This window comes from Tupaia chinensis, unplaced genomic scaffold (genome assembly GCF_000334495.1).
Source record: "Tupaia chinensis unplaced genomic scaffold, TupChi_1.0 Scaffold000013_1, whole genome shotgun sequence".
Lineage (NCBI taxonomy): Eukaryota > Metazoa > Chordata > Mammalia > Scandentia > Tupaiidae > Tupaia > Tupaia belangeri.
The window spans coordinates 1,114,573-1,133,603 of NW_006159443.1; the positions used below are offsets into that span (position 1 = coordinate 1,114,573).

The following is a 19,031-nucleotide window of genomic DNA, read 5'->3' on the forward strand; positions in this document are numbered from 1 at the left end:
CCTTTTGTTTTTTTGGGGGGGGGGGAGAGGTTTTTGCTATGGGGCACATGCGTTCTCCAGAAAGACAGAGAGAGACAAACACAGAAAGCGAGAAATCACCCCCCCAGGGAGGATGGTCATGCCACAATCCCTTCTCCATTCTTCCATTCTCCTCTCAGGATCTTGGGCGCACAAACACACACACACACCCACACACCCAGCATGAGTTCAAGCCACCGGGTCTGGGACTCGAACCGTGGTCAACTACATGGGAGTCCAGCAACATAGTCATTACACTAACTGCTGGTCCCAATCCTAATTCTTTGACCTGGAGGGGGCAGGGGGTCTAAACTGTCAAGTTCATGTGTGATTTAGATGTAGGTGGTCCGTGGAATAGAAACAGTGTTTTTTTTGTTTTGTTTGTTATTTTAATTTTTTAATTTAATTTATTGGTTATTATTTATTTATTTATTTTAATTTGACCAGGAAGACAGAAGGAGAACTGTGGTCAGCCATGTGGGAATCCAGCACCTTAACCATCAGGCCACTAGCTGGCCCACAGAAACAGTGTTTTTAGACCGTGAAAAGGATGTCAAGAAGTTAAGATACCAGCCAGAAGTCTAAACAGTTACAATGTTGAAGTGTCTACTACAATATATCAAAATAGCCAAGAGCTAAGTACTACTCATTCCTTTGCTGTTTTTCTATTCCTGTTCTAATTTTTTTCTAACTTACATTTCTGTTGGGCTCCCTAAGCAAACGTGACATACAATGCAATGATTATTTCCCAGTTTATAAAGGTTAAAACTCTAAATACAGGGACCAGCAGTTAGCATAAAGGCTATGTCGCTGGACTCCCATGCAGTCAACCACGGTTCGCGTCCCGGACCCGCTGGGTGCGTGTGCATGCGTGCCCAAGATCCTGAGAGGAGAATGGAGGAGAAGGGATTGCGGCATGGCCAACCCCTCTGGGGGGTGATTTCTCACTTTCTGTCTCTCTGTCTCTCTGGCGAGTGCATGCGCCCTATAGCAAAAACCTCTCGGGAAAAAAAAAAAAAAAACAACTTCCAAATACATATGCATCTAACTAAAGTCTGAAGGAGCTCATAGTCTGACGTTATTGTCAGAGTCAGAATCCAATGAAACCCCAGTGTTCTACCTGAGGATTCGATTGACTGTGACCAACCCCAGAAACTTGAAGATGGACATTTTATTTACTTATTGGCATATGTGCCTACAGAAAGGAGAAAAAGTAGAGGAGAAACAAAAAAAAAAAAAAAAAAAAAGCTACATTTCTATACTACAATAAAAACTAAAGCATGCTGGGAACCAGCAGTTAGCGTAATGGCTATGTCGCTGGACTCCCATTAGTCGACCGCAGTTCGCGTCCCGGACCCGGTGGCTTAAAACTCACGCTGGGCGCGTGTGCGTGCGTGCCCAAGATCCCGAGAGGAGAATGGAGGAGAAGCGATTGCGGCGTGACCATCCCCCCTGGGGGGTGATTTCTCACTTTCTGTCTCTATGTCTCTCTGTGTCTGTCTGGCAAGCGCACGCGCCCTACAGTGAAAATCTCTCCAAAAAATAAAAAATAAATAAAAACAAAACTAAAGCATGCTAAAAATCTGACCCAAAGCAAGCAGAAAACTAAAAACACCCTATACTGAGAAGCTTATGTGTAAGACAAGTGACACGAACTGCACACAACAGGTACGCCTCAGGGTGTGGGTTTTCAGCGTTAGTGTCTATTCCACACCCAGCAGGGAAAAGGAGAGTCGTGAGCAGCGGCAGCGCCAGGAGGTAGACGAACACGTTCCCAGTTACCTTGCTCCAGTCTAAAGCACAGGGACCGCCTGGCTGCCTCCATCTCAGGAGTCGGGTTGTCCAGGACGTGTCTGCACCACTGCAAAGGAGTCAGGGATTTCTCTGGTGAGGTCAACGTCTTTGAAGAGCCAACGTATAACCTTAAAAAAAGAAATCTACATTATAGGTATGATATAGATGTAGAGAGAGAAAACGACTTCTTCTATGGAAAAGGCAACACATATATAACTGTATACAGAAACAGAATTCCCATTTGATTCAAGTTCCAAGATCATTTTGAGCAGGCAAATATCCCTACATTGTACGTGGCACTTTCTGTAGCATGAGAAAAAAGCTTCAAAAGAAGGGCTCACAGTTTTCCCCGTAACTGCTTCAGAGTCAGAGAGGAGGGGCTTTTCTAAGCCCCAGCAGCACCCTGACGATCTCATTGTACATCAGTGAGACCTGACGCACATCCACGACCTGATGGAACACTTCCATCTCTCTGTCAACAGAGCCGAACGTGAACTTGGGACAAGGGACGTAAACATGAAGTGGTATACAAGGCAAATCTTCTATGCGTTAAAAAAATAATAATAAGTCTAGGGCCTGCCAGAGGCACAGTGGCTATGGTGGCTGGATTCCACACTGCACACTGTGCGGTTCAAGTCTCAGACTCAGCTGCTTGAGAAACACTCTGGGCCCAGTTGCACGCATGTCCAAAATCCCAACAGCAGAGAGAAATGGAGGAGGGAGGATTGCAGCATGACCATTTCCTATGTGGGAGGGGATGCTCCCCCTCGCTCCCTCCCTCCCTTCTCAGAGGAGCACACACAATTCTAAAAAATTAAGCCTTAACAAAAGTATAAGTCTGTTGTCTTGATTTTTCTGAACCTTTAAAAAAAAATAGGTATTTCCCAATCTCAAATTTGTACTAAACCTGATATATGTAGGTCTTTCAGCTTTATAAGACACATTTTAGGAAGAGTTCTAATTCAGCATCTATGCCATTACACATAATGCATAAACTAAACACCCAGAAGCACTCCAAGTTGTGATAAAGATTCTCTCTCGTAGATACACTACATTAAGGTAAACTGTAGAATATTTTCAGTGCTAGAGTCACTCCACACAGTTTATCTTGAGGAATAACCAGCAGTTATCCCACAAATGGGGGGAGGGGGGGAGGTTGGCATGGTGGTTAAGGCAGCTGGATCCCACACGAGCAACCATTTGGTTGGAGTCCTAAACCTGGTGGCTTGAGAGACGCACCAGGAATTTGTGTGCGGGTGTCTGAAATCTCAAAAGGAGAAGGAATCAGGAAGGGCTGCTGTGTGACATACATGGTGAGGCTTTCTTACCTCGGCCCAGCCTCCATGCACAGACACATTCAGAGGGGGAAGGAGAAGAAAAATGTTAAAAACTTCCTCTCTCCAATTGCTTGCTATAGTAATTGTAATCTGTAACAGAATAATTGTAATTCTGTAATCAGAATAAGCTATACTAATCAGAGTAAGTTTAGTGTAGCTTATTCTGATTACAGATCTCACTAAAGTAATATGCCTTAAAATAAAGTTACCATGACTTTTATAAGAATTACTTCAGTTTACTTACTCATTTATTTTAATTTGACCAGAGAGACCCACAGAGAGAGAGAGACAGAGAGAGGAAGTGAGAAAGTAAGTCACCAGATCCAGGTCTCAAACCATGGTCAGCCATGTGGGAGTGTCCAGTGCCTTAACCACCAGGCCACCTACTGGTCTCCAAAGTTACCATCATTCTAAAGAATACATATTCTTAAAACAGCATATGCTTCATTAATCACACATTTATTGGTCTAGATAGTACTTCCACCTAACATAGCGATTTATCAGTTATCTGAGAGGGTTGGGAAATGCACTATTCTTTGGTAAATTATTCTTCTAGAATAAAAGAATATAGAGAGGTTGGTAAATTATTCTTACAAATGAGAGGCTATCAGACTTTCTGTCCACGGCCAGCTAACAAATATTTGCAGCTTTCTTGGCCACAAAATCTCTTGAAATAGTGCCTCTGCCATTTCAACAGATAAGAGGCAGGTACAGTAACGTAAAGGAATAAGCAAGGCTGTGCTCCTATGAACTTTATTCATATACACTCCAAGTTGAGTTTTCTATAATGTCCATATTCTTTTGAGTTGTTTTTTCCATCATCTACAAATGTAAAAAGTCTATCTTATGCAAAACAGGCAACAGATTCAATATGCCCTTGGGGCACAGTATGCTCACTGTTACTGAAGAAAATTCTAAAATACCTTTCTTAATCAATGTAACAGTCATTCTAATATACTGTCCTCTCCTTAGAATGTTGTTCACAGACTGGTCCCCATCAGGAGCATATTGGTTCATTAAACATTCATATTCTTGGGGTCAGCAGATGGTGTAGTGATTATGGCACCGGATCCCATGTGGCCAACTCTGCAGTTTGAGTTCTGGACTTCCTGGCGGCTTGAAAGTCACACTGGGTATGTGTGTATGCCCAAAACCCCAGGAAGTGAAGGGATTGTAGTGTGGCTATCCCACTGGGGGGAGCGGGGGGGGGGGGGGGGGGGGGGAGGTGATTTCTCTCTCTCTGTCTCTCTCTGCCTATCTCTGTCTCTCCCTCTGCCTCTGTCTCTCCCTCTGCCTGTCTCAGTCTCTCTCTCTCTGCCTGTCTCTCTGCCTGCCTCTGTTTCTCTGCCTCTGTGTCTCTGTCTCTGTCTTTCTGTCTCTCGCTAGTGAGCACGGGTGTCCTACAGTGAAAACCTAAACAAAAAAATGCCATATTCCTAGACCTGTCCTCGACCTTATTATGGCAAGATTATTACCTACTCCTGTGGGTAATAATCCTCTCCACCCTTCCTTGTTAAGAGTCCTATGAACTGTCCAGTAACGGATACCTTACCCTGGCCCCCCAAGAAAGCGCTAGCCTAGGCCAGTGCATCTTAATCTGAGGTACATCCAACACACCACAAATCGCAGCTCAGACTCTGTGAAGCAGTCAGGAACACACCAGACTGTGAAGCTTAAGGCCATACGCAACCATGATTTAAGTACCCAGCCCCCTATGCTGAAAAATGCGCTGGTCCCATGCCTGGATCCTGACAGGCTGGGGAACTGCAGGAAGGAGATCAAGGCACGACTGAGCCCTGTGGAGGGTGCTCCCCTCCCCAACGTGCATACACTTTACCAAAAAACAAACAGAATAACCCAAAAACCCACTAACTATGTATCAAAGGATGAGAATCTTTTTTTGTATAATGTTAAGAATTATTTTATTTAACTTTATTTACTTATTTTAATATGACCAGAGAGGGAAGGAGGGAGAGAGAGAGAGAGAGAGAAAGAGAGAAAGTGAGGAAGCAAGCTGCCAGGTCCGGGACTCAAAACTGCGATCAGCCATGTGGGAGTCCAGGGCCCTTAACCACCACGCCACCTGCGGGCCCCAGAATGAGAATCTTTAACAAGTTCCTGGGTGCGGCTGCTATTACTTGTTTGAAGGTGACATGTTCAAAACGCTCTGAACTAAGCCGACCATGATGATCACATTGTCCCCTTTGCTCAGTGACTGCTTAGGCTCCAGCCCTGGTACAATCACAGTCAATAAAAACGGAGGGTAAGCCGGCTGATGAGCCTGCCGGCAAGTTTCTCCTTATATTTAAAAGGGTCATTTATAATTTGGTCATAATCCACACAATTATAAACTGCCCACAAGAAATGCACATTAAATACAGACGCACATAATATAGGTTAAAATTACAGGACAAAAATGTTAAATGCAAACATGGAAAGTACCTATGAACAGAGGCCCAGACAAAAGGTTTCACCACTGAGCTTTACCAAACATTAAAAAAAAAAAAAAGAGCAAAACACATAGAAGAGAAGGGAAGGGAAGACATCCTAATAACACTGCACTGGGTTGTCAGAAAAGTCATGATGTATTTTTCTGTTTTTCAATGCAAAAATATCCATGGCTTTTCTGGCAACCCAATGTAAGGCCAAGGTTATTCTGACATCAAAATTAGACATAGACCTTACACGTGAAGAAATTAAAAACTAACATTACTCATGAACGCAAATACAAAAAGTCAAATATTTTTAGCAAATTGAGTCTAACATATAAAAGGTATTACCAAGTAGTATTTATCCCAGAAACAAAAGGCTGGTTTAATACCATTCAAATACCAATATAACCTACCGTATTAACCAAGAGAGAAAAGTCAATAGACAAACAGAAAAACATTTGATATCTACTCCTGATAAAAAAATTCTCAGCAATTTAGGAACGGAAGTGTCCCTGAACTCACAGGCATCTATAAAAACAGCACACTTAACAGAGAGAGACTGAACACTTTTCTCCTAATATTAGAAACGAGACAAGGACACTAGCTCTAAACACTTCTAATTTAGCAGTCTCTGAGTAATGTAATTAGTCAATAAAATAAAAACATTGACATTTCTTTGAAATCACAAAATGACATGACTGTGTTTTTAAAAAAAAAAAATAAAAACCTAAGAAATCTGTAAGATACTATTACAGGATAATTGAGTTTAGTAGCAAGACTATAGGATTCCAGGATGATGTAGGCACATTTATATACATTAGCAACAACTTTTTTTTAATTTCACTTTCCATTCTGCAATAAAAGTTTTTTTGTTTTGTTTTATTTTGTTTTGTTTTGCTTTGTTTTTAAAAAAAAGATGCCTAAGGATAAATCTGATAAAAGATGTGCAGGACTTGTGCACTGAAAACTATAAAGCACTCAGAGAAATCAAAGGCAACAGAAAGGTAAGGATATACCATGTTTATAAGTGAGAATACAAAATACTGTAGTCAAGTCTCCTTGAATTCACGTACGTAATTCACAAAATCCCAATTGGAATCCTAGCAGGGTTGTTTTTGTAGAAATATAGAAGTTGATACTAAAATATACATGGAAATGCAAAGATCCTAGAATAACCAAACGTTTGTTTAAAAAACAGAGAGCCATGGACTAAGTGATTGAGATGTATAATCCAGCTACAGTAATAAAGACAGTTTAGTATGACCTAAAGATAAATATACAGGAACCAGCAGTTAGCGTAATGGCTATGTTGCTGGACTCCCACGTAGTCGACCGTGGTTTGAATCCTGGACCCGGTGGCTTAACCTCACGCCAGCCACATGTGTGTGGTGCCCCAGATCCCGAGAGGAGAATGGAGGAGAAGGGATTGTGGTGTGGCCATCCCACCTGGGGGGTGATTTCTCGCTTTCTGTCTCTGACTCTGTCTTTCTGGCGAGTTCATGAGCCCTATAGCGAGAACTCTAGAAAAAGGGGAAAAAAAAGATGACTATACAGATCAATGGGAAAAGCAGTCCACAAATAGAACTGCACATATATGGGATACTGATTTTCAACAAAGCACAGTCAATTCAATGAAGAAAAGACAGGCTTTTGAACAAATGGCACTGGAATAAAATAAATTCCACATTGAAAAAAATTTTGACCTATACTTCATATAATATCCAAAACTAACTCAAAATAGATATCAAGGATTTAAACCATGAAATTGCAAAATGTTTATAAGAAAATGTAGGTGAAAGTCTGTGTGTCCTTGGATTGGTTACCATTTCTTGGATATAATTTCTAAAATTAAAAGTGTGATCCACAAGAGAAAACTATTGTGTTGGACTTATCTTTTCTCTTTAAAAGATACTATATACTCTATGGAATACTACTCAGCCATTAAAAAAAAAAAAAAAGACCCTGGCTTTTGACAGAAAGTGGACCAATATGGAAGATTTACTGCTGAGTGAAGCAAGCCAGGCTATGAAGGAGAGACATTGTGTATCTCCACTTAATCTATACCAACTGTCCGCACTCTATAACCAAAATTGAATGACAAGAGGATATAGAAACAGAAAATGATTATAAATACCAGATACAGTGTGGGAAGAGGGTGAGTGAAGGAGGAGAGTCTGAGCAAGGACATTAAGGAGAAAAATAGAGGCAAGGCATTTATGAGACAAAGAAATGGGTTATTATCTATTGAAGATAATGTATAGTATTCTCAACTGGGTTGGTGAGAAATGTATACATGTGGGAATATTCACTTTGCAAGCTACGTGACATATGTGATTGAATGTATAAAAGAAAATAAAATTTAAACATTTTAAAAAGACTATTAAGAGAATGAGAGACATACCATGGATTGAGGAAAAGGTGTTTGCAAATTTTAAGCGCGACAAACAACTTTCATGTAGAATATTCTTTGAACTTACTAAGAAGCAACCCAATTAAAAAATGGGCAAATGATTTGAACAGACATTTTACAAGATCTACTGATGACATACAGGTATACAAAAAGATGTTTATCATTAGTTATTGGGAAAATGAAAACCACGTGCCTATTAGAAAGACTAAAGTTGAGCAGACTGGACCTAGCAAGTATTAATGAGGATATGACACATTTGAAAATTTCATACATTGCTGTTGGAAATGTAAAATGCTATAACTACTTTGGAAGAAACTGTGAAGAGGAGTAGGTGTCACTGCCCTGACATAAATGAGTGACCAATTATTCAACTGCGGAAATCCTTTATCTCTAGACTGCTTTGAGTTAATCCAATTTTCTTGTGGTTTATTACACACAAATTCATGTTTGTGTCAGAACCTTCATTCTTGTTCTCAAATCTCTCTCAACTGTTACCCGAAGCTACCCATGACCTGAGCATTACCTCCAGCATGCTATAGAGTAACTGCTTATATCTTCTGCTGCTAAGAAGCTTCCACCAACCAGCTAACCTTTGCATTTCACATGCCCCTCCTGCCTTTTTTTTTTTTTTTTTTTTTGAGAGATTTTCACTGTAGGGCGCATGCGCTCGCCAGACAGACAGAGAGAGACAGAGACAGAAAGCGAGAAATCACCCCCCAGGGGGGATGGTCACACTGCAATCCCTTCTCCTCCATTCTCCTCTCGGGATCTTGGGCACGCACGCACACGCGCCCAGCGTGAGTTTTAAGCCACCGGGTCCAGGACACGAACCGCGGTCGACTACGTGGGAGTCCAGCGACATAGCCATTACGCTAACTGCTGGTTCCCCCTCCTGCCTTTTTTTGACAAGAGACTTTTTCTATTTTATTTGTAGGAGACTCTCACAGGAAGATTTCCTTAATATCCAGGGCCAGTGTAATGCAGCTCATTCATTTGGCCAGTCTCAGGGCATATTTGAGAGCAGAGCTCACTTCCCAAAGGCACATTCAGTTGCTAAGTAACCAACTATGCCACATTCACTTACAGGGATTTCTCTGCTGGATTCCCACATGGCTGACCATGGTCCAAGTGCCAGACCTGGCAGATTGAAAAATTACAACAGGCACATGTGCATATATGCCCAAAATCTCAAGAGGAGACTGGAAGAGAAGGGATTTGCAGTATGGCCACACCCCTAGGGGGAGATTTCTCACTTTTCTTCTTTTATCTCTCTGATGAGTGTACACGCCCTATGGCAAGACTTTTAAAATAGGAAAGGAAGGAAGAACTGACCTCACAGCACGGTGATTAAACCCTGCACAGAGGAAGCTAGACCCACATGGCCAACAAGAAGGCAGACAGACCACAAAGGGACACAGAGACCACACAGGGACATGAAGGGGGGGGGAAGGGAGAAGAAAGAGGGAAGGAAAGAAAGAGGGAAGGAAAGAAAGAGGGAAGGAAAGAAAGAGGGAAGGAAAGAAAGAGGGAAGGAAAGAAAGAGGGAAGGAAAGAAAGAGGGAAGGAAAGAAAGAGGGAAGGAAAGAAAGAGGGAAGGAAAGAAAGAGGGAAGGAAAGAAAGAGGGAAGGAAAGAAAGAGGGAAGGAAAGAAAGAGGGAAGGAAAGAAAGAGGGAAGGAAAGAAAGAGGGAAGGAAAGAAAGAGGGAAGGAAAGAAAGAGGGAAGGAAAGAAAGAGGGAAGGAAAGAAAGAGGGAAGGAAAGAAAGAGGGAAGGAAAGAAAGAGGGAAGGAAAGAAAGAGGGAAGGAAAGAAAGAGGGAAGGAAAGAAAGAGGGAAGGAAAGAAAGAGGGAAGGAAAGAAAGAGGGAAGGAAAGAAAGAGGGAAGGAAAGAAAGAGGGAAGGAAAGAAAGAGGGAAGGAAAGAAAGAGGGAAGGAAAGAAAGAGGAAAGAAAAGAAAGAGGAAAGAAAAGAAAGAGGAAAGAAAAGAAAAAGAAAAAAAAAATTCCTGGAGTTGAGGCAGGCCATGATTCTAGAGTGAAGCACCTACAAATGTCCTCAATAACAGATGACTACAAAGTACAACATAACATTAACATTGCCGAATACTAGAGATAAAATAGCACAAACAATTATTAATAAATGTCCAAATCACAGTATCCGGTAGCTAAAATGCAGTAGAAGCTAGAACAAAATGGAAAAATGCTTTTGAATGTGGGGGGAAATGAGTTAGGCTTTTGTACCCAGACCAACTATGAATCTCACATGAAGGTACAACAGACATTTTCAAATAGAACCTTTTTTTTTTGGGGGGGGGGGGTTGCTATAGAGTGCCTGCACTCACCAGAAAGACAGAGAAAAAGTAAGAAGTCACCCCCTCAGGGGGTTGGCCATGCTGCAATCCCTTCTCCTCTCAGGATCTTGGGCAGGCACACAAGCACACACACCCGGGGTGAGTTTAAGCCCTTGGGTCTGGGACTCAAACCACGGTCAACTACATGTGAGTCCAGCAACATAGCCATTGTGCCAACTGCTGATCCCTTCAAACAGAATCTTAAATTGTGCTACTCATGCATATCCCCTTTCTCAGAAAGCTATCAGAGGCTGTACTCTCCTAAGTGAGTAAATGAAATACGAAGACAAAGATTTAAGTAGGGGCTCTGACATGGACAAGAAACTAAAGGAATTCCCATGACAATAGCACTGTGCATCCAACCTAGGGAGCAAACAATAAAGATTGGAAGAACGGGATTAAGAATTTCAGAAGGAATAGCACTGCAAAATAAATGTTAAGAATAAGAGTTAAGAGATTACCAAATGTTACATGGTCTTACTGAGGACTTTTATGGTTCCATTAGACTATTTGGGAAAATAATTTGTGGTAGGAAATAAAAATGGGTCGGTCAAGAAAAGTCATTTTTTTAATTATTTAATTTTATTAATTATTATTATTTAATTTGCAACAGGGCATGGGTGCTCATGAGAGAGAGAGAGAACACACAAACCCAAGCCACCAGGTCTGGGACTCAAACCACAGTTGGCCACATTCCAACCAACACACCACCTGCTGGTGCCCAGAAAAGCCATTATTAACTCTTAGAGAAATACCAGCATTGAAGATAAATGTAACACACTATTGACGGGCTTGGCATAATATAGACATCAAATATGATTTAAAAGAAAAACTATAAAAATCATTGTGAAAAGGGAAAATGAGGATCAGACGGTGGTGCAGTGACACAGCACCTGGACCCACATGGGAAGGGCATAGGTTCATGTCTTAAGACCTTTCTGAGCACACCAAGCATGCACCTGTGCCTATGGTCCAGGCTGGCTAGGAGTGTGGGTAGATCACAGTGTAACGACCTTATTGGGGTTGCAGCCCCTACCCTCTCTCTGCCTCTCTCCTTTTCTCTGCCTCCCTCCGTCTTTGCCTCTGCTTCTCTCCTCTCTGTCTCTCTCCCTCTCTCTCTGCCTCCCTTTCTCCCTTTGAGTAAAATTTTAAAGGGGACATGGAGTTAGCAGGTTATGTAGAAGTTAAGGAAGCTGGATCCCACATGGCCAATGCCGTGGTTTGAGTCCCAGGCTCAGCAGCTTGAAAATCATGCTGAGCATGTGTGTGTATGTGCCCAAAAGACCGAGAAGAAGAGATTACGGTATGGCCATCTCCCAAGGAGAGTGATTTCTTACTCTCCCCCACCCCATACATCCAGCAAGCACATATGCCCTACAGCAAAAACTAAAAGAACTAATAGGGGAGTGGGTTAGTGATGTGGTGGATGAGGGTATTGGAGGGAAGTCAGCTAAGTCTTCAGTCTTCACCTTCCATTACAATTTCACAAATGTCTAAGATCATACATAAGGACTCTTTAAAAATAACATCAAAATAGCTGGCGAAGATGCAGTGGTGCCCACGTGTAGGAAGGAGCAGAGGATGCTATTTTCTGTAACTACCCAGGTTACAGGTGAGGTTTTGTACTCACATAATTACTGATGACTGTAGAGCAATATGCAAATGTAATGCATTAAGACGTAAGTGATCATTTTCAGAGTGGGTCTCAGAACAAAAAGTTCAGGATACCTTTGAGTCTAGTAGCTCTGATTTGAATTTAAATAGAGAAAAGGGCCCATTGAGGAGCTCATACAACTACAAACTCCTTGAGTACAATATAGCTGTAGAATCAGATAAGCAACATAGGCCATTTCTGTACTAAATGGCTCTAACCTTCTAAAATTATTAAAATAACCTTATTCATTGCCAGTACAATGTCATAGTACTTACAATGTCCTAACATTTACAATATCCTATTTTGCTATCCTTAGTGCAACATACCTTCTAGTGACTGACAACTCTTTCAACTTCGGTAGTTTCAGTAATGGTCGTTTTGAATCTGGTGAGAACATCGGAAAAACTTTTATCTAAAATTTCAGAACTTTTTAAATATTATAAAACTATCACTTGAAATGTCACACCCTAATTTCCTTGAACTTTGCTTCAGTAACTTCCAAAAGTACATGCCTAGAAACATTATCCTTCTCATGGAATTCCTTGTTTTCCTATATATTTCACATTCTCAGTCCTCTGACTCACTATATATGGTAACAGGAGTTAAAAAATAATACAAAACCTGCCATTATAACCCTGAATATTTCAAATGAAGCATTACAACTGTGTAAGGGGGAAAAAAAAAACTCAGTTATGTTCAAGATAATATTTGGTTCTAAAGTCATCTTTTTTGCATATAATGGAAATGATACAGGAAAATAAAAGTGCACACCAATCACTAAAAAGTAACATGGGGGAACCAGCAGTTAGTGTAATGGCTATGTCGCTGGACTCCCACGTAGTCTACTGCGGTTCGAGGCCTGGACCCGGTGACTTAAAACTCACGCCGGGCACGTGTGCATGCATGCCTAGGGTCCCAAGAGGAGAATAGAGGAGAAGGGATTGCGGCGTGACCATCCCCCCTGGGGGGTGATTTCTCGCTTTCTGTCTCTATGTCTCTCTGTCTGGCGAGCGCACGCACCCTATAGTGAAAATCTCTCCAAAAAGAAAAAAAAAAAAGTAACATGGTAATTTTCAGACAACTAATTTCAAGAGCCTTCAATTGCCACAAGTTTTAATTGAAGAGGAGCCAAAACATCAGCACAAATAAGTACCACCAACCAGTCTTTAGTCCACACCCACTGTCTTTGAGTCCCTAGTACTTGCTAGGATCAAGCTAGGCAGACCTTGTAAAAGTTAACACCATATAGCTATTAAAAGGAAATGTTGGAGGGGGGCCGGCAGGTGGCCTGGTGGTTAAGGATGCTGACCTCCCACATGGCTGACCAAGGATGGAGTCCCAGATCCAGTTGTTTGCTTTTTTACTACCCCCCTCTTCTCACTATGTCCCTCTGGTCAAATTAAAAATTAATTAATTAAAAGTTAAAAAATAATTTTTTAAGGAAAAAACCATATGTGGCGACCAGCAGATGGTGCAATAGTTATGTCGCTGGACTCCCACATAGTTGACTGCAGTTCTAGTTCCAGACCTGGTGGCTTAAAATTCAGGCCAGGTGCATGTGCATTGCATGGGTGCCCACGATCCCCAGAGGGTAATGGAGAATGGATTGCGGCATGGTCATCCCCCAAGAAGATGGTTTCTCGCTTCCTGTTTCTGTCTCTCTGACCTGTGTACACACCCTACAGCAAAAATCTCTCTTTTAAAAATAAAAACAGAATATGCAAAGTCCAGATTTTATTTACTGAACCATTCTATCACAAACTTTCCCTCCACTCTCCCATCCCACCCAATTAAATCAAAACTTTTTAAAATTATTTTATTTATTTCAATTTGACCAGAAAGGGACAGAAAGAGGGAGTGAGAGTGACCAGGTCCAGGACTCAAACCATGGCTGGCTATGTGGGATTCCAATCCCCTTAACCACTACCCACCTGCTGGCCTCCCAAACTTCTATTTCAATGTCTTATTGCGGTGCTTCAAAGTTAATCATTTAAAATACATGCCTCCATATAGTTCAGTCAACTCCATTTGCTGCTAGAGAACATTGTGCATTTTCAATTAGAATTGTCAGAAAGTGAAGCACCCTCTGGTCTTTTCACTGCAAATCAATTATGCAAAAAGCAGTTTAGGTGGTCTAATTTAGTTGTGCCATATGTATAGCACAAGGTGTTCAACAGCTTTAATGAAGAATTGGCAATGATTTTAGCCAGCTGTTTGGGGTCTTGGTATTACACAAGGAAAACAAATACCTCATTCATTAAATTTTCCTTAATTTGTACAGATCATCTTTTTCCATTAAATAATTAACAATTTTTCCTGTCCTTTCCAGTTGGGCAGATTTAATATCCCTGCCACAATCCCTTTGCATAGCCTCAATATTCTGCTACATGTCACTTCGCTAAAACAGGATTTTTTTTTTTTTACAGGGTTGTACTTTACATTAACTGGCATGTTTTCATTGTGGCATTTTCTTATATAGAACTATCTTCCTAGTTGAGGTATAAACTTACCCCAACTTACCCCAGATTCCACTATTTTCAGACATTTGTGATTTTCCACCTGTCTTTTCAAGCCTATTTCACTTTTCAACACTGACAATTAGAGTTTTTCTAAATTTGACCATAATGCACAAACATATTCCCAGAATACACATATATGAAACTGAAATAAGTTTGACAAGAAGTATTGTATTGTGAGATGCAGTAAACTGATTTATTCTACTAACTTCATTTTTTTAAAAAAATAAAATGGTCAATCTATCTTTTTTACAACTCATTTGTGGGTCTAGCTTTGGAGGAAAATATCAACAGATAAACACTTCTGAATTTGTGTAAATAACCTGAGTTTTATTTTTAGTCAGAACTCACAATAACTGGAAGAGCTTACAGAAGTCATAAGCTTAGAGTTTCTGTCCTCAACATTGGAATAAGGCAGCTAAACCAGGTTACAGAAATGTCTAGTATGCAGTTATTGGTACCCACTGTTATTCATATCAATTCATTCATTCACTGTTCTGAAAAAAGACATGAGAGAGTTGACTGATCATTAATAAATGATCATCAAATATTGGTTCCACTATTCATGATTTACCTTCAATACATAATCCTTCAGCCAAATTTTATCCAAGTTATTAATAAAAGGAAGATTGTTACAGTCTAAGGTTTATACGAAAGTATCCTGGGGCCAGCAGATGGTGTGGTGGCTAAGGGCACTGGACTCCCACGTGACCAACTATGGTTCAAGCCCTGGCCTGGTGCTTGCCTTCTCGCTCGCACTCTCTCACTCTCGTTTTCTCACTCTGTCCATCTCTGGTCAAATTAAAGTTCAATAAAGTAATTCTAAAAATATAAAGCTATACAGAAAGAATTCCTAAACTATCCAATAACAAATCTATTTATAAGCTTTCCATCCTTAAAAATGTGACATCTTCACAGGAAGTACCATTCTAAATTATTAGCAATTTTGTTTAACCCATCAAGTTGAAATAATAAAAATGCACTAAAAAAAAGCCATAAAGTAACAATATCCAGGACCAAGTATTGGAATAATATGCACTGGTGCCAAAGAGATGGGGAGCACAGTGTACAAAGATGTCCAAGATATCTTCGATAAAAAGTAAACTGATTTGCATATACTTGCATATTGACTTTTTTTTTTTTTTTTTTTTTTTTTTTTTTTTAAGATTTTTGCCATAGCGTGCATGCACTTGCTGGAAAAAGACAGAAAAGGGTAAAGGGTAAAATGATAAATTACCACTCTCCCCCAAGGAGGATGGCCACACTGTAACCCATTCTCCTCTAGGGATTTTGGGTACACAGGCACAAGTGCCTGCAGTGTTTCCCAAGTAACTGGGTCCAGGATTAAAGCCAAAGAGCTGGCCATAGAGGCTACAGCAACCTAACCACCATATCACCTGCTGACCCAGACAATGACAATTTTATATTGAAAGACCTACAGTGTGTTCACGGGTTAATTTTGAGTCAAGGTAAACGGACTGAGGACAAGAGAGGCATTTTACTTGTGACTTTAAATCCACTTCTATGTTTTATCTTTACAATAAAAATGTAAAGCTTCTCATTTTAAGTATTTTGAAGATAATCAAGCACTATGTACCCACTCCAATTTTTTCTTACTAAATACAGGAAATAAAAATAAGTTGTCACCTGGGACCAGTAGATGGCATAATGGTTATGTTTGATCTTCCATACTCAACTGTGCTTTGAGTTCCAGACCTGGTGGCTTAAAACACACGGGGCATGTGCATACATGCCCAAACTTCAGAGATGAGAATGAAGAAAGGATTGTGGCGTGGCCATCCATCCCCACGGAGTGATTTCCCACTTTCTATCTGTCTTTGTCTCTCCAGCAAGTGCACATGCGCTATAGTAAAAATACCTCTATAATATTAGGTTGCCATCTTGCAAACATCAGAGAATCCAAGGGAAAATCGCTCTATGTGAGAGACCACAGGACAGGGACATGTATAATTTATGGTGATAAAGGAACATAGAATGCTTCACAAGTATTAAGTGGATTAAGATTTAAAAATCAAGCACTGTTGATTGTTTTTTCATCAGTATGCCAAGATATTGCCCTACAAAAATAGCTGGTATAAGATGTTACAAGAAATGTTCTGCAAATCAGGTGACCTTAAAAGTTTCAAGTTGATCTCACTAAGATTAATGATCCTTCCTTGTTTTTTCACCTGGGATTCCAATCTTAGGTTTTGTGGGAAATGCTCTATAAATAGTGTGCCATTTGTCTATAGAAACCATTGTAAAACATTGATTTGACTTATCACGCACACTCAGATGAATTAATAGAACCTGCTTCAACTTAGATTTCCTTAAAACTATCTGAAGGACTGATTTGCTGATGTCACAAAGCCAATGATTTTTCTTAGCTCAGTCATTTCAATGACGTTTGAAGAAAAATATACACTACAGAGAAGGCTTAGTTATCGGTATAATTGGACGGTAACTAAACAGGGTAGACATCCATTCAAAAGAAAATAAAGTTATACTACCTCTTTATGTACTAAGTTAACGTACTTAAAATATTTTAAATGCTAGTTCTTTAAGAATTATTTTATTGTATTTATAATTATTTTTTAATTTCATATATGTCAGTGCACTCACCAGAGAGAGAGAGAGAGAGAGAGACAGAGCAAGCAAGCCACAGGTCAGGGACTCAACTGCAGTCAGCCATGTGGAAGTCTAGTACCTTAACCACCATGCCACCTGCTAGCCCCAATGCCAGTAATTTTTAAAGCACTGTTCCCTTATATCTCATCAAGTTTCCTTCTACTATTTACAGATGTGTCAGAAAATGTCACATAGAGAATAAAGGAACCTAAAGTAATTTGAGGGTGGTATAAGAGCTTATAGATATTATAATAGTAACACCCAAGATTCATTATGAGAGTATTTTCCAATACCATACTCAGGCTGAAAATGAGATTACAACAGAGCCCGAGTTTTACAAAAATTAAAGTGTAGCTTTGGAAGAATGGCTTAAAGTTCCAGAAGGTTGTGAGCTGACCGATTTTTACAACTTGAGCTGTCTACAAGGCTGCAGAGAATAAAGTACTGAAGAGGAGGATGGTTATACCTCTGAAAGGCTTTTTTAGCTCTAAGTATTTTGATTCTGGAGGCAAACCATTTAGTGAGTGTAGTTTTCAATCAAGAGTTTTCACATAAAAGCATGTGTAAGGGAAAAAGAACACCATATGTCCCAAGAGGAAACCAGTAAACTTCTGCATCTCCCATTCTCTCCTGTGCAATCATGCAACAGGAAGACAAAGAAAGGCAAGAAAAACCCAGCCTGGAAAGATAGGAAGAGTCTAAATAAAGAGGACTAAAATGGTTCTTTACATCACTGTTATGCAGAGATGAATGCTTTTATTTTCCTTGCATAAACCCAAGTTCCACTTTACCTGAAGTTTCTACTTATCTGACCACATCCCTGAGGACACTGTACCAACCAACCAAAAGGAGTCGGTCATTAAATGCCTATTAAGCCACGAGCAAGCAGCCAGAAAGAGCCATAGTAAAGGAATTGGATACCTCCCTGCAAAGTTACTGGGAAACCAGACAGAGCAGCTGAATAAATGCTACTAGTCTTGCGTTTTCTGATAACCACCAACTTAAGAAACTGCAAGAAAAATAAGAGAATTTAGGTTCTCTGACCTCACGTTTCTTCGGTGTAGTTTTAAAAATTAAAGGAAGTGAAAAAAAGAAAAAGTGATCTTCACCCTCTTCTCTCCACCCCGTGAAACTCCTGTTTGACACCACTACTGATGCGAACGCCTGGGGATGCGCACAACATAATGTCAAATTCAACGTCGAGTAACAGGAATAGGTCTATATTCTTGGTTTATTACACACGACGCGAACATTGACAAGCATATTCTATTCCACACAAATGTACAATTATCCTATGTAAACCGGATAACACATTTTTTAAAGTCATTCTCTAGAAAGAAGAGAGCCATGAAAATGCAGCGCTCAAGGGCGTGTAGGACCGCACAACTCCAACCGCCAGCCCCAACTCTCTGAGGAGACATCCATCACTAGCGGCTTCAGAAGCCTGGGGAAGGGGGACAGCAGCAAATCTGCCCAGCGTTCGTTTGGAAGGGAAGGAGAGAGACCTAGTCGCAGACACAGACCAATCCCTACCCACCCAAGAACCGGGAGAAAGAGCAGGATATAGCAACAAGACAAGATGACGTGGCTCTTGCCGAGGAGCTTGGAACCCCAATAATCACCAAAGACCAGAGGCAGATGGAGGGGACCAGTTCACCCCCAGTCGGTCAGCTTGGGCTGCTAGAAAACAGGTTTCCGCCTAGGCGAAAACCCTCAACCCACCTCCCGGCTTGCACCTGCTAGGCCACTCGGCCTAGGGCCCGCGGAGAGTTGCAGGGCGGCCGCGAGGTACCCCACTTCCTCCCCCACTTCCCCTCCCCCCGCTTCCCGGGCCCTCCGAGGCAGGGGCTCGGGAAGGGGAACAGAGCATGGCAGGACCAGGTGTAGTCGGCC

General features: G+C 41.0%; 1 protein-coding gene across 1 annotated transcript in view; it reads right to left on the bottom strand.

Annotated features, from left to right (window-relative positions):
- Positions 1 to 19,025, bottom strand: part of SLAIN1 (SLAIN family member 1) — a 74,939-nt gene extending 55,914 nt beyond the window's left edge. The window contains exons 1-2 of the mRNA XM_006139951.3: positions 19,017 to 19,025; positions 1,801 to 1,940 (exon numbers count right to left, since the gene is read on the bottom strand). Coding sequence (XP_006140013.1) covers positions 1,801 to 1,843 — 43 coding nt within the window. The 5' untranslated portion in view covers positions 1,844 to 1,940; positions 19,017 to 19,025. The remainder of the gene's footprint in view (positions 1 to 1,800; positions 1,941 to 19,016) is intronic.
- Positions 19,026 to 19,031: the final 6 nt, after the last annotated feature.